The 14,914-nt window shown below is 35.7% G+C and overlaps 1 protein-coding gene and 1 pseudogene across 1 annotated transcript; both read right to left on the bottom strand.

Annotated features, from left to right (window-relative positions):
- Positions 1-8,289: 8,289 nt before the first annotated feature.
- On the bottom strand, positions 8,290-11,417 carry LOC112194111 (calcium-dependent protein kinase 1). The gene is made up of 5 exons (XM_040517213.1): positions 11,291-11,417; positions 9,810-9,953; positions 9,521-9,673; positions 9,095-9,210; positions 8,290-8,361 (listed from the first exon to the last, which is right to left on the bottom strand). Exons 1-5 carry the CDS (start codon positions 11,391-11,393, stop codon positions 8,305-8,307), a joined length of 573 nt encoding a protein of 190 aa, XP_040373147.1. The 5' UTR covers positions 11,394-11,417; the 3' UTR covers positions 8,290-8,304.
- Positions 11,418-12,017: 600 nt separating this feature from the next.
- LOC112191304 lies at positions 12,018-12,875 on the bottom strand (annotated as a pseudogene).
- Positions 12,876-14,914: the final 2,039 nt, after the last annotated feature.

Raw genomic sequence — 14,914 nt, 5'->3', positions numbered from 1 at the left:
CATGTGACGTAAAAATGTATGATATATATGTTGAACGCATATTGATGAGGGAAAACAAAATAAACCCTTTTATAATTTATGACCTAAATCTAAGTCAAGCCATTATATTTGCAACAAAAAAAAACTAAAAACTAAAAATATTTAAATAATTAATCATGTGGTACAAAAAATACAGAAAAAAAAAACATTAAAAAACAATTTTTTTTTTAGAATAAAAACAAATGATTTCTTCATTTTTTTTTCTGCACAGCTAAAATAGAGAAAAAAATAAATAAAAAAACATAATAGTTCATGGCATTTTCTTATTGATTAGAAATTAATTTTTGAAACTCAAGTTTGATTAAGAAATGTATATTTAGTTAAGATTTATAAAACGATAAAATCATTGAAATGACTAAATTTTTTATTTTAAAGATAATAATTTGTTTGCAAATTACATAAGTGAGGTTATTTGAGGAACTTTAGTGAGGTTTAGTGAGTAAATTTAGTATTTGAAAATTTGATAAGAGGTGTAAAAAGCACAGAGATCAAGTGAGTAAATTTGGAGGTTCCAATAGAAAAACTCATATTGGAAAGCTGGGAAAAAGAAAGGAATCTGTAAACCCTTCTCTTTGGTGCTTGTACTGCTCCCAATGATTTTGATTTTTCATGTAAAGTTCAAACTATTTGGTTGGGAAAGAAGAAGAGATATTTACTAAGAGTCTCTGATGAGAACTCCATGAAGATTTTCCAATCACCCGTTGAATGATTAGTCCAAATATTTATTCAACACCCAAGCAATCTAATCTTTGATTTAAAAATCCTCATAGAATCGTTATATTACTACTTAGAGCCTCACCCATATTTACTACTTAAAAAGGGAGAAATTTTAAATACACACCCCTAATCACTTAATACACATCCCTATTATTTTATATTTCAAATTAAATTTTGTAGATAGGTTAAATGACCAAAACAGACATCTATGCATTAGAAAAAGAAAAAAAATAGTCATATTTTCCTTATATTATTCTATTTATGTATAAATAGTTAGATAAACACAACAAATTTCTATACATGGCCTCCCAATTTTGATACAAGAATAAAGTTAGAAACTATCTAATTTAATTTTTCCTCAAATAAATTGTAATTAGATGAGGTTAGAGACCATAATATTTAGAATTTCAAAATCAATAGCATTAAATATTTTTAAAACATATCGCTTTACTCCCATTTTTTAGTTAATTTCCTTTTTTGTTCTAAGAGTCATGATTAATCAATTTATTTTCTAATATAAAACATCACATGTGAAAAAACTTTGTAATTGTTAATTTGTTTGGTCCCTCTAATAACAACTATTTAGTTCTGCAACTATGAAGAAACTACTGGTATAGTTTTGGTTGAATGTTCAACTCATAATTTTATACTTGATTAACATGGTGTTTGGTGGATGGGAGCTCATATAACACAAAGCATATTTATATGCATCTATTTAAAGGGAACAATAATAAATCTTTATGGATTTCTCAATAACTAACACAAGCAATCAATATGGCCATTTACAAAATGTCAATATACTAGAATATACTAATCATATTAAATAGTAACCTAAATATAGTCAAAAAGTATGATATTTCATGATTTTTGAGATTAAGGGGTATTTTAGGTACTTTGGGTTGTGTATTTAGTAAATTATTAGAATGAGAAATTAAATGGGTGGTGTATTAAGTATGGAGTGTGTATTAAGTAATTAGAGGTGTGTATTTAAAACTTCTCTAAAAAGGTTATACTCTTGACAGAAAAATAATTCAAAAAAAAAAAAAAAAAAGGGAAAGGATCAGAAAAACTAGAGGGCTTCAAGGAGAGGATCATGGCAGGATGAATGGAATGATCAAAGGAGAATCAAGTTGGTGGTAGAGCATACATTAAGAGAACGATTTGTCAATTGTATATGGAATTAATAATTAATGAAGGAGACGGGGAGAAGTCTTCCATTTGCAAAAGTTGCCCGGTCACTCCATTTACTACTATATTTTAGTAGTCAATTGTTTGGAACGTGCATTTATTTTTTCTTAATTTCCAAGTAGCCAAGTTCATTTTACTTTTTCAGCATGTTCAACCTGAACTCCTGACGCCTGAGACATTTATTAAAGATCCGTAATCGTACGTCTTTGGTCCATTCCTGATAAGTCTTATGAGAACCCATAATCATACCAAACATAGCCTTCGTAAGATTATGAGAACCCATAATCTATTGCTTCCATTTCCAAGAAACAACCAAGTGTACTCTCTGACTTATTCATAGGACCTCGACATTACCTATGATTCTATAATATGTGTATCAATGCGTGACCATGAGGCATGTCTTGTGGTTCCTTTTGTTAGTTCTTTGCGCCGGTCTTAGGGTAAAAGGAAAGGGAAATTTATTATTATTATTATTATTTCGATGATAGTTTATATTCAAATTTTGAAAAACATACAATCAATGAATATACAATAACCACATTAAACCCCATCACAAGTCGACAATGGAAAGAGTACCAATCTCCACTACAACTATCTCAAACTACTTATCCGTTGCAATAATTGAAATGAACCATTTCGGCATCATTCTCCACCAAAATGTTACAAAATGTAGCACCAAAGAGGCTCTAGCCACACAATGGACAATCTTACTACAATTTACAAACTCTACGAGCATAACTCCAACTACATGACTAAAAAGAACTGATTGTCTGACTTGCCTCATCAAGTAACGCACTTTCACTATTAAAGAGAAATAAATTTTGTTTGCAAAACATAAAATTAAAATAACTCGTGACGACAAAATATTCTTCGTCAAAAGTCGAGAAAATATGGTAACAATAGTACTATGAAATTTCTTTGGCAACATCCTAACAATGGAGTAAAATGAATATAGAACATGTTCACTGCACATAAAAACACAAGTATGAGAATGGAAATGCTATAGAAACCATATTGGATTAGATTAGGGAGGATGATTCAGAGCATCAACGTGCACTTGCACCAACTTAAATGGATTGTTGGATTACATCACATACACTTTTTTATTATTAAAAAAAAAAGATTGATTGTAAATATCAATAGTTGAGATCATCTTATAAGTATTCAATCACTTGCATCATCAATGCACAAATGAATTTTCATTGGATTAGACATAAAATAAACAGGTTTGGTTTGGATCACGCACACCCCTACAAGCTACTTCGCAACGTGGTCCAAGAACTCAAGGATAGGCTTGCCTTCTTCATTAGGATAAACAAATATTGCTCCGAGAAACCAGCAAAGAATTCTAGGGTTGGAAATCACAGGGGAAAGGTCGTAGCCTATCCGGCTACGCCCCAACTTCAATTGTAGTTCCCTGCTGCATCAACGAGCAGCGGGTGTTGCCAGATGGGTTATTGGGGTCTCTAACCTCTCTGTCTTGCTTTTTGTCAGACGATCTTGGTTGTGGACGACTATTCTCTCTTCCCAGGCAGCAACGCTGGGGTGGATGATGGGCAATGGGCGAACGACGGCGGCGCAGCGGTGGAGCAGGCAGCCAATGGCCTGATCATGGCAGCAACACTCCATGGATCGTATGGCACTGGGTGCTTCTCTGCGGTAGGATGCTAGGCGGAGATTGCAGTGGTGGTCTCAGGTTCTTCAACTAAAGGACGCAGACTATTAGAGTTTTCTCTCTCCGAGGTGGCAAGGCACAGTGTTCTGGCTTGCTGTGTGGTTTGGGTGTCTCCGGCGAGGTGAGCTCGAAGGGGTAACCTTGTGGTGGTGGTGGTCTGCTGGCGAGGCTCTTGGGGAGAAGGATGAGGATTGTGGTGACGCGCCCGAAGCGAGCGCGTAATTTAACCCTGAAATATCGTTAGTAGTATAAGCAAATAGGGATCGTTCTATTCCGGGGATTGAGGGTACACTTGTAATTGTGAAACAAATAAAGAAAAGTATTATTTACAAAAATAAAATAAAGAATATAAATATATACAATTGTATAAACAAATAAAGAATTAAAATAATAAAGTATTATTTACAAAAATAAAATAAAGAATAGAAATATATACAAGTAACAAAATAAGGGGGGATTAGGATTCTTAAAATTAAAATTAAAATAAATAAAATAAAGAAAACGTAAAAACATATATACAAGGGTGGAACGCAAGGAACAAAGATCAAAATCAATTCCATGTAATCAAATTCGATTCAAACCCTATAATTGTTCTTCCAAGTCATGAGAGAGGAGTTGATCATGTGAAACATTCGAAAGCAAATGATTTCCCATATTTTACTTTTCAATGCTAATTAACCTAAGCGAAAGCACCTAGATTAATCCTATCAAACATGCAATCAAGCCCTAGAAAGCTAGTCAATCATGACATGTTCAACGCATTAGACATAGAGAAAGGCTATCAACTCAAGTGTACAACTTAGTTATGGAAAAGTCCACCTAATTGCAATCCTCTTCAATTAAATTCGATTCTTGTCCAGAACCTTTACTACTTTTGATTCAAGCTACACAAAACGAAAAGTCGATTTCATGTTCTTAAACCTAGCACCAATTACATGCAAATCCTATAAGTGTCGACCCAAATAAGATAAACATATAAAAGTTTTCTGTAAAGCAAATTTAATCGAACAAACTCACATAAGCAACTTAGAATCACAATTATAGAATTCGAAAACTTTATTTAAACATAGAAATTGGGCTTAAACTTTGCCCTAAACATTATTGTTAACTAGAAACAAGTTCATACGAAATCAAACAAGGAAACCAAAAAGGTTACAAGGAAAAGGAACGAATTACACCGTGAGTGGAGATGGAGATGGAGAGCTAGATGGCTGGATCTTGAATCTTGGAAGCAAGCCTTCAAGGTGGATGATGGAGGATATGATCTTCACGGCTCCTTCTTCTTCTTCCTCTCATTGCTTGAAAATTCAGAACTTTGCAACTAGAGAATGGAAAAGGAAAATGGAAAGGAAATGGAGAGATAAAGAAGATGAGATGGATGAAGGAATTGGTATAGGAAAATGGAAAGGAAATGGAGAGACAAAGAAGATGAGATGGATGAAGGAAAATGTTTTAGAATGAGAGGAGAAGGTGTTTATATAGGGAAGAAAAAGAAGAGTGAAATGATGAGTGGAAGAAAAATAATGAAAGTGGAGTATGAAAGTGATTTGTAAAATATGGAAAAGAAAGAGAAATGATGAAATGAAAGCAAAGCATGAAGGTGCAGCAACATGGAAGTGATGATGATCTATTAAAGAGATTGTAGAAAAAATATATCCAAGGAAAAAGAGAAAAGCATCTAGCTTTCTTCATGTGGGTGGGAAACATGAATATGTGGTGTTGAGCTGTTTTCAGGTCAGTTTCTTCCCCTTTATTCCTTCAATTATTTCTCCAACAAGACTTCATTATATTCCTTCGACTTCTTCATATGAAATGTTCCACTATGAGTGTAGATCATCCTGACAAATTTTCAGAGCTTCAATCCATGTGGTTGGGCCGGAAATGCTGCTGGACCTCTTACAGGTCCAGTTTTCCGGTTTTGCTTCTGTAGAAAATTGGGCTGATTGTTTGAAGGCCTTCCACTCATATTTTTCTCTGGCACTCTTCATAAGAAATGATCCTTTGGGTGTCTAGAATGGATCTGGAAGGTTTCAGCTCATTTGAAGTTCATTTGGTCAGGCGGCCGCTCCTTCTTCTTTGCTTGGTTTGGTTTCTCCTAGCCGGAGTAGGAATATGTGTAAAATTGATCTTTTAGTACATTTCCATTTTTCTCCATCATTTCCAGGTAATTATGGACCTAACGCTCATTTCACCTTCATTTACTCCAATGTACCTAAATATAGAAATTGAATTAAAAATCGATTCAGTTAAGGAATTAACTAAGCAAAATGTGAGGAATTAACTATTAAAATACCACATTAAAATGCTCCTATCATGTGGCAGCTATATTTTATTTTTATTTTTGTTTAAATTTATGTTTTTGGTTAGGTTTTCTTGGTCATTAGTATGTCCATACTCCATTGAGCTAGGGTTGGGTCAATTTGGGGTGCCATGGATGTGGTGTCATTCCTGGGGACGAATTGGTTTACTTTCGGTGTTATCTTATGGTCAGTGTGTTGATCGACGAGCGATCCTTGCATGTGGTCTGGTATCTGTGGGACACAGTGTGGAAGAAGGCGGTGGTTTTTCTGGCGATTGTTGATTATACGCATTTTTATACGTGTAATTATATCTAAAATACTATAATTAAGCTAATCCTCGAGTCAATTATTATGTAATTAATTTATTTTTATTTGTTGTGTAGGAAATAAGCAGAGTTGCGGAAACGAGAGAAAATGGAGTAAAATTGGAACAAAATGGAGTTTCCGAGAAAAGGACGAAATAATCAATGAGGGTCAACATGGTCAACGCCATCAAGGGAGTGGAATCCAATTGTCTCTTATAACATATGCGGAAGTGTATTGAGAAGAGAGAAGAAGAAAGCAAAAAGAAGGAAGAAGAAAAGAAGAAAAAAAAAAAAGACAAGAAAAAGAGAAAAGATAAGAAAAAAAAAAATTTAATTAATAATCAGCCTTTGTTGACGTCATCATGACGTCAGCACCAGCTTTTTTATTTCCTTCTTCCCCTCCCCTCCCCACGTGCACTCTCCACCATTTGGTCCATTTCTCTTTCCTTTTCTTTTTATTTTCTCTTCTTTTTCCTTTTCTTCCTATCACTTCTTGCCACGTGGCCTTATACCCATTCACTTCTTTTTTTTTTTGCAGCCACACCACCGTGACCCCATATATATATATATACCCCTCATCTGCAAAAAAAAAACCTATCTCTCTCACAACAGCCGCACGACACCACCAAATAGAGGCAGCCCCTTTGGGCTGCTCTCTCTCCTCTCCTCTTCCCTTTTCATTTTCTTTAGTTTTATTTTGGGAATTTAGAAGGACTCATTCAAGGCTTCAAGGGAATCATCATCAAGAGCACCACACCTCTATTTTGGGTAGTTGGGTGAAGAAATTGCTTGGTTCATACTAGCTCATAACTAGGAGTGACCAAGCTAACTCTCTCATCTCTTCCTTATTATCTATTCCATAATTTATTTGCTATTGATGATGTATTTGACTATGGATAGTGAGTAGTTCAATTTTGGGAGTTAGGGTTGTGAAGCCCTAACTCATCTTGTATAAATATTGATGCTTTAATTTTAATAAATGCAATTTCTATTGTGTATGCTTTAAATCCGAATTTATTGGTCCTTAGAAGCATGTTTCTCGGCTTTGTCACCCTTTGAAATTATGTTGTGGACAATTGTGATGAATAGATTGATAAATTGACAACTTATTAGTCTTGTGGCATCTAGGATTTAAGTGTGGTGACCATTAGCTAGCTTAATTGTAGCTAAGCTTGCTTGGGTCCCTATTATCTTGCACTCTAGGCCTCTAATTTTAGATATTGCGGCCTTAACCGGCGTAATGCCCAAATTATAGAGTTGATTGTGGCCTTAACCGGCATAATCGATACACCGAAAGGATAATTGGTTTAGTAGCCTTAACCTGTACTAGATACGGGACTCGACACATATAGGAAATGCATGCATTTGTGAAATTGGAATCGATGTTTACAAGATAGTTAGTGTGAATCACCCGACACTCCCATGTTCCCATTAATTTGAAAACCCAAATTTAATTTTCTAGTTCGTTAATTAGTTGTTTAGTTTACTTCTCGGATGCGTTTAGTTTAGTTAATCCACAATTCAAAACTTCATACAATTTCGACTCATTTGTTTATATCCACACTACTAAAAAGAATTGCTTTTGCGACGCCTATTTTGCGACGGCAAATTGAGCTTTTGCGACAGAAAAAACTTTTCGCGACGGAAAATTAAGCCTTTTGCGACGGAAATGTTGGCGTTGCAATAGGTGGCGTCACAAAATCCATTTGCGACGGAAAAATGCCGTCGCAAAAGGTATTTGCGTCGGAAAAATGTTGCCGTCGCAATGGCTAAACTATTTGCGACGGATATTTTGCCGTCGCAAAAAGATATTTCATTTAAAAAAAAATTGGGGGTGAATTTGTTGCGACGGATAATTTGCCGTCGCAAAAGAATATTTCATTTATAAAAAAAAAATGGTGTGAATTGCACACCAGAGCTAGTACCATTTGCAGCAAATATCATAAATTGCAAAATATTATGAAACCCATCATCTATAACCAACCAACAATCACAATTCTAAAAACAACCAAAGGTTAAAAAACAAAGATCAGCCAAAGCTGTCTCAACTTTCTTTCAACTTCTAGCTCATCTTGCTTCATCAAGTCATCCATTTCTTGCCTATCCAATTGTATTTAAATAGATACTCATAACAGTCCTGCACACAAAAGCCACAACAAAAAAATTTAACAATTTGTGTTAAAATCAAGGGGTTTCCATCTTGCACAAAGTATTATGCGAGCATATAGAAATATAGAGCATATTCGAAGAATTTTATGAAACATAAAGACACCCTCATCCCGACCAACTGGGAATGTAACTCAATCACAAGAGCCGTACATCTTTTGTGTTCCTTTACAAGAATAATGCTTCACCTAATCAGCTCTATCAAAAACCATTTGGTCATCTAATCGAGTGGCCAAACAACTTTTGATTTGACTAATTTTTGGCAAGAATGCTTGTTGAGGATGACCTAAACTATGGATTTCAGCCATTGGATTACAAATCTGGGTGAGGGAACTTTTTTTTTTTTTTTGAATAGGGGATGTCCTTTCTTGAAAGTCCCTGTGTGTGTTTACACACACACACACCCAAATTGTTCAGGGCCTTCACTCTAGCACAAGTCAGCAAAAACCTGCCGAATCCTCTATATAGCTGTTGATTATTATTAAAGCCATTGCATTCTTTGATCACAGCAAAAAAAATTTAAGAAATTTAATTTGGGTGATGTAATGCTGAGATAATCTATTAGCACGCACGCGCACACACACGCGCGCGCAAACACACAAACACAGAGCACACGCACACGCACGTAGACACAGACACAGACATAGAGACACACACACTGATACTGTAAAAGGGTCTAACAACTGGCATGTCCAGATACTTACCCTAAGAGCCATTTTCTTCAGCTTGTTCATAGCTGAAAATTGCTTTAAGCGACTTAGAACTGCAGAATCAAGAGCCTTATCAGGAGCCACACCATCAACTTGCACCCAGGGGTGGCCTGCAAGGAATGAAACTCACCTAGTTAATGAAAAGATGATGCCATAACTAAAACAGAATTCTGATCAGGATAAGTTTATGCATCTTGAAAAAGCTGTCAATTATAGAAGCAATCTACTCAGGCTTTCCTTAGAAGCTCAAAGAACTCTAACTTCAACTACTGTTTTTTTTAAGTAAAGAGGTTCTAAATTCCTCACTAATCTAATATGCTAGACCAACATAAAAATTATCAGATTTCATAATTAACAATCCTAAAAGAATGGATGAATAAATAAACAAACAAACAAAACATAACAAGAAAAAAGACTCACACAAAACTTCGTGTGCAGTCAGCCGCTTTCTAGGGTCTCGGACAAGCATTCTCCTTACTAAATCTTTGGCACTGTCAGAGATACTAGGCCAGGGATCTGATGAAAAGTCTAGCTCACCATGCAAGACCTGATCAAATATTCCTTGCTCCGTTTCTTGTGGAATCATAATGAAGAAAAGAGAAAAATTTGGAAAGTTATTATAATAACCATCAGATCCATAAGATGCAGAAAGAAAGCACAAAAACAAGATCACACATCAAAGATATAGTAGCAAGTCGACAGTACCCACCAGCCCAAAATGGAGGTACCCCACTTAATAAAATATAAAGAATCACTCCAGCGCTCCAAACATCTGCTTCTGGACCACAACGCTTTCGTAAGACTTCTGGAGCGACATAATATGGGCTCCCTACCGCATCAGTAAACTTTTCTCCTGCAAATAGACAATCATGAGTTTTTTTATTGAAATCTGTTTAATCTTCGAGTCTAGTCATATTATTTGATGAAAAGCAAAATAAAGCATAATATGGGGTCAAAAAGCACAGAGCAGCATGCTTTACCATAACTAACCATAATCTGGAAACAAGCACATCCAAAACATGAATATATGTGAATTAGGAGCAGCAGTTCTGTAATATATTGTTAAATGTCCTATACTAATCATATATAATCCATTCTAGAAGTTAACATTGCATTGGTCCTTATTTTGAATTTCCATTTGCTAGCATATATTCTAAGACCACCACATATGGCAAAGAAAGTCTCCATCATGAAATTTCATACCAGCTGGGTTGAAACTTTTAACAAGGATGAAATGTTGAATCTTAATTCTTGGCATCACAAGTTTGTCATCCTGGTCTCAGCTCAAGGTACGCATGCTATTGAATGGTCTCAACTCTTGGACCTTTAAGTAAAATTTTATTTAAGAAGTGACACATCATGGAGAGAAATTAGCTCAGGTAAATAGGAACCTCAGAAAGTTTCACTTTTTTGGTATTATGATATGATTTTATTTCCATTTCAAAATCTGAGTCCCAAGGAGCTTTTGGTATTATGATTGATGATTATGACCTATCATCTTGCATCTAGTGATAAATTCACAAAAATATTGCTCCACCAAATTTATACATGTGATCTAAAATCTTATTTTCTCATTAAATTAATTGCATTCTTGAAATGACAGAAATGTAAGTTAAATATTACGTTCTAGTGATTAATCTCTTTTTCTTTTGTAATATTTTGTGAATGTCAACTGTGCACAAGATTTTATGAAACAGAAAATTCCAATAATTGATCTTTTGCCCTGTCATATAAGCTACCTATTTGAGGCCAGTTAAAAGTGAAACCGGACTATTGTCCAAAAGAAAAGAAAAAAAAGGGTGAACCAGACTTTTGAATCCAGAATTAAGTCTTTCAGTCAAAACTTTGAAGCCGAAAATGACACTTCAAAATTCTAATTCACCTTAACAAAAGCGATACAAGATATAATATGGCCTTTGGTGGTCCAGTTACGTATGAGGTTATGGTCAAAGCCTGGATGTTAGACATGATTCCATCAGAGACATGCTACAAAAGCATAATGGTACAGAAAGAAAAGTTCCAGCCAAAACCTCTAATTATTAGAATGTGATTGAATATCAAACACAACCGATGTTGTAAGACTAGTGAGTGACAGACATATAACCTGGAGCATCAAAACTGAAAGGGCATAAATGGTAAGAGTTAAAGACTAATGGTACCAAAACCGCACTATGAAAGATTTAGAATTACCTGGCTTCAAGAAAATAGATAATCCAAAATCAATAGTTTTAAGAAGTGCATCCTCCTCCTGACTGACAAAGAGAAAATTCTCGGGCTTAAGGTCTCGATGCATAACTCCTAATGAATGGCAAGCTTCTACAAGATTTTGTGAAACAGAAAATTCCAATAATTGATCTTCCTGCATCTAACCTTCAGATCTGACCATCTAGTGATCACATCATTCCCCAAATGCAGATTCTGGACTTTCTTATTATGAGCCAACTCAGCTGGGTGACCCTGAACCAAACACATTCATTATGCTAATGAACAAACAAAAGTAGATAGATAATGAACAAACCATGCTTCAATAGAAAGGTAAAGAGGTAAGCATTTGAAAATTACTAAAAACAGTTGGAAGCAAGTATTTACAATTATAGAAAGCAGAATCAGTAATTGCAATAACTAAGCAAAAAGAAGGATTACAATAAGGAAGCTTCATATAGAATTTACATTTTTACAAAGAATGTTTTCCAACACGCATATGACTTGAGCGTAGACTGTATACACTGAAGTCGGCATAGCCTTTAGCCTCTTTACATAGATCAATCCGATCAATAGATGCCAAATGTTCCAATGCTTCCTGAAACACATCGAACAATCTCATAGGCATACAGTTCTATATTTCTATGTATGCAATTGCACAAAAATGTTTCTTTTCTGGAATAGGCTCTCAAAAAGTTCTGTGAGCTCATCCCAGCAAACTAAACCAAAATTTGAAAAAGACCAAGATCTGTTTAATACTCTGCTCAATAAAAGAAACCGAGAACCTTGCCACCAACATTCTTTCTCCTAGCTTCCTCGTGATCCATGATTCCAGTAGATGTAGTCAACACAATGTATCCAAACTGCAAATGTATACTCCATTTATAACCAAAAACTCAAAACGGTATATTGCAACAACCAAGGCAAATGAAATTGTATCAACTGGGCAAACCATATTTAACATATACAACACTGTGGTAACCTAACATCTAATACAGTGATGAGCTAACAAGGCAAACCTGTCTTGACGGAAGAAGTCTAGCCGTCCAGCCTTCAATCTCCTTGACACCAACATCAAAGCGAGGACTGATAACCCCACACTTGTTCAGCCTCCCATTGAGTTCAGCCACAATCTTTCCAGATCTGTGGTCATCAACATACTCAAACTCTCCAATATAACCTGTAGAATTTCAGACCCAATAATCATACAACCAAACAATTCCAGACCCATTAATCACATAATAGCCAGCTTCAGAACCCATAATCAGATAAGCAGCTAATCTTAGACCCAGTAAATCATCTAACCAAACAATTTCAGACCTAGTAATCAAATAACTAAGCAATTCCAGACCCAATAATCACATAGTTTGATTAGCACAACACACAACTCCAAAAGTACACATGATATAAAGATTCAAGCTTTATTTTTCAAAATACAAAAAGGAGTGAAGAAATTACGAACCGTGCTTCTGCATAACGATAAGGAACTTGATGATGACCTTGCACGAAGGCCCCTCTTCTCTGCGTTGTACATGCTCTTCAGAGCATCTTTCAAGACTCTGACTCTCACCATTTTTCCACTTCTTTTAGATCTGAAAGCACAAGAGAATCAAATTCAGAGTCAGAAATCGTGATGGGTCAGCTGTTATTAATCGATTCGTGCATTTTGTGGAGATGGGTGGAAAACAAAATCCAAACACTCAGAAAAGTATCCATCAGATTAATCTACAAACCATCAATCATAATGTAAACTTTATGATCAAAATTGCAAATCTGACGTCAAATCAAAGAATCAAAATCTCAAATTTTAATCAAATCTGGGAGATGAGATTTAGCCGAAAGGAGAAAGAGAGACAACAGAAAGATGAAGAAAGACAGAGTGAAAAAAAAAAAGATAAATTAGAGCAAACCTAATGAGCGCCAGATTCGGTTCAGGCCGGCCTTGGAGGACCAGGTCGAGGGTGCGTTCGGGTCGGGAATCATGCAGTGCTGATCGATGAAGAAGACTGGGTAGAGGAAATTGGAGGCCTTCGAGGCGTGCTCGAGAGCAGGGTTGTCGTGGATCCTCAGGCCCTTGGAACCTGAGTTTGGACGAAAACAGAAACCCAAGTTCTGAAGAGAGAGAGAGAGAGAGAGAGAGAGAGCTTGGGTGAGCTTGGGCAAGTTCTGAAGAGAGAGAGAGAGAGAGCTTGGGTGAGCTTGGGCGTGAAGAGAGAGAGAGAGAGAGTGCTTGGGCGAGATAGAGACAAAGGAGCTTGGGTTAATTAGGGCTACAGATCGAGAAGTTAGCGGGGAAATAGAAATAAGTCCTGCGACGGCAAGAGGAAAATGCATTGCAATTGATTACAAAGTTACTACGGTAAAGATTTTCCGTCGCAAATGATAAGACTTAATTGCGACGGAATATTTTCCGTAGCAATAGAGTCTCAATTGCTACGGAAATCAATTCCGTCGCAAATTTCCAAAGCGAATGCAATTGTTTTTAGTAGTGCCACCACTAGGCTCTTAGTTTTGATTAGGCTTTGGTGAAAACCAAAGCCGAGCATTGCTAAGGCTTGGTGCCTTAGAATAACATTTTTATTCATTTTCTTTTTCTTTCCTTTGTTTGCTAAGTGTCTTTATTTCCGATTACCCAAGGATTGTGGGTTAGCCACTAATCCCCGTGGTACGATAACTTTGGGCATTATACTTCCCTATCTTGACAACGATACGTACGCTTGCGTAAATGTGTATCAAGTCAATTGTCCATGAGGTGGTATCAAAATACTCGGGATTCCTTGTAGCCCGAGAGGTTGGGCGTTATAGGTGGTTAGGGGTTGGGCATTTTAGGCTCATGGAGGTCATTCATGATGACAGACCCGTAACTGGTTTAGGTTTTAGGGATGAGAGTTGGGAGTTCATGTCCACCATAGGTAATTTCCGTATGATGTAATTTGGATTATTATTAATAAAGATTTCTTATTATAAAAAAAAAAAGTGATTGCCTGACTTGCCTCATCAAGTAACGCACTTTCACTATTAAAGAGAAATAAATTTTGTTTGCAAAACATAATTTAAAATAATTCGTGCCGACAACATATTCTTCGTCAAAAGTCTAAAAAATATAGTAACAATAGTACTATGAAATTTCTTCGACAACAATACTTTTAGCCACGAAATATAGTTGGCAACATTAGGACTATGATATGAAAATGGTTTACTAATAAAATTTACTTAGTAGAAAACCGGTTGGGCTAGACCATATATGGTCAATGGGTTAAAAATTATCATCTCTACCTTGAAGTTTTAACTTATTTCACTCAACTATAGTGTGCGACCCAGTAGTAACATCCTAACAATGGAGTAAAATGAATATATAACATGTTCACTGCACATAAAACCGCAAGTATGAGAATGGAAATGCTATAGAAACCATGTTGGATTGGATTAGGGAGGATGATTCAGAACATCAACATGCACTTGTACCAACATAAATGGATGGTTGGATTATATCACATATGTTGTAGAGAAACTGAATTTGAGAGGAATTTGCTGTGTATTCTCATTGATAATAGGGGCCTCTTTATATAGAGGATTACAATGCATAGAATCTCAATCATACAAGGAAAGTAA

Source organism: Rosa chinensis, chromosome 3 (genome assembly GCF_002994745.2).
Source record: "Rosa chinensis cultivar Old Blush chromosome 3, RchiOBHm-V2, whole genome shotgun sequence".
Taxonomy (NCBI): domain Eukaryota; kingdom Viridiplantae; phylum Streptophyta; class Magnoliopsida; order Rosales; family Rosaceae; genus Rosa; species Rosa chinensis.
Note: the sequence above shows the minus strand (reverse complement) of the source record. Positions and strands in the feature narration are given on the sequence as shown.

Coding starts and splice junctions, on each gene's coding strand:
- LOC112194111 (XM_040517213.1), bottom strand. CDS start 11,393: ATGCATCGAGACCTTAAGCCCGAGAATTTTCTCTTTGTCAGTCAGGAG. Junction 9,211..9,520: donor GACTGCACACGAAGTTTTGT/GTGAGTCTTTTT, acceptor CATTCCTTGCAG/GCCACCCCTGGGTGCAAGTT. Junction 8,362..9,094: donor TGAAGAAAATGGCTCTTAGG/GTAAGTATCTGG, acceptor TTTTGTGTGCAG/GACTGTTATGAGTATCTATT.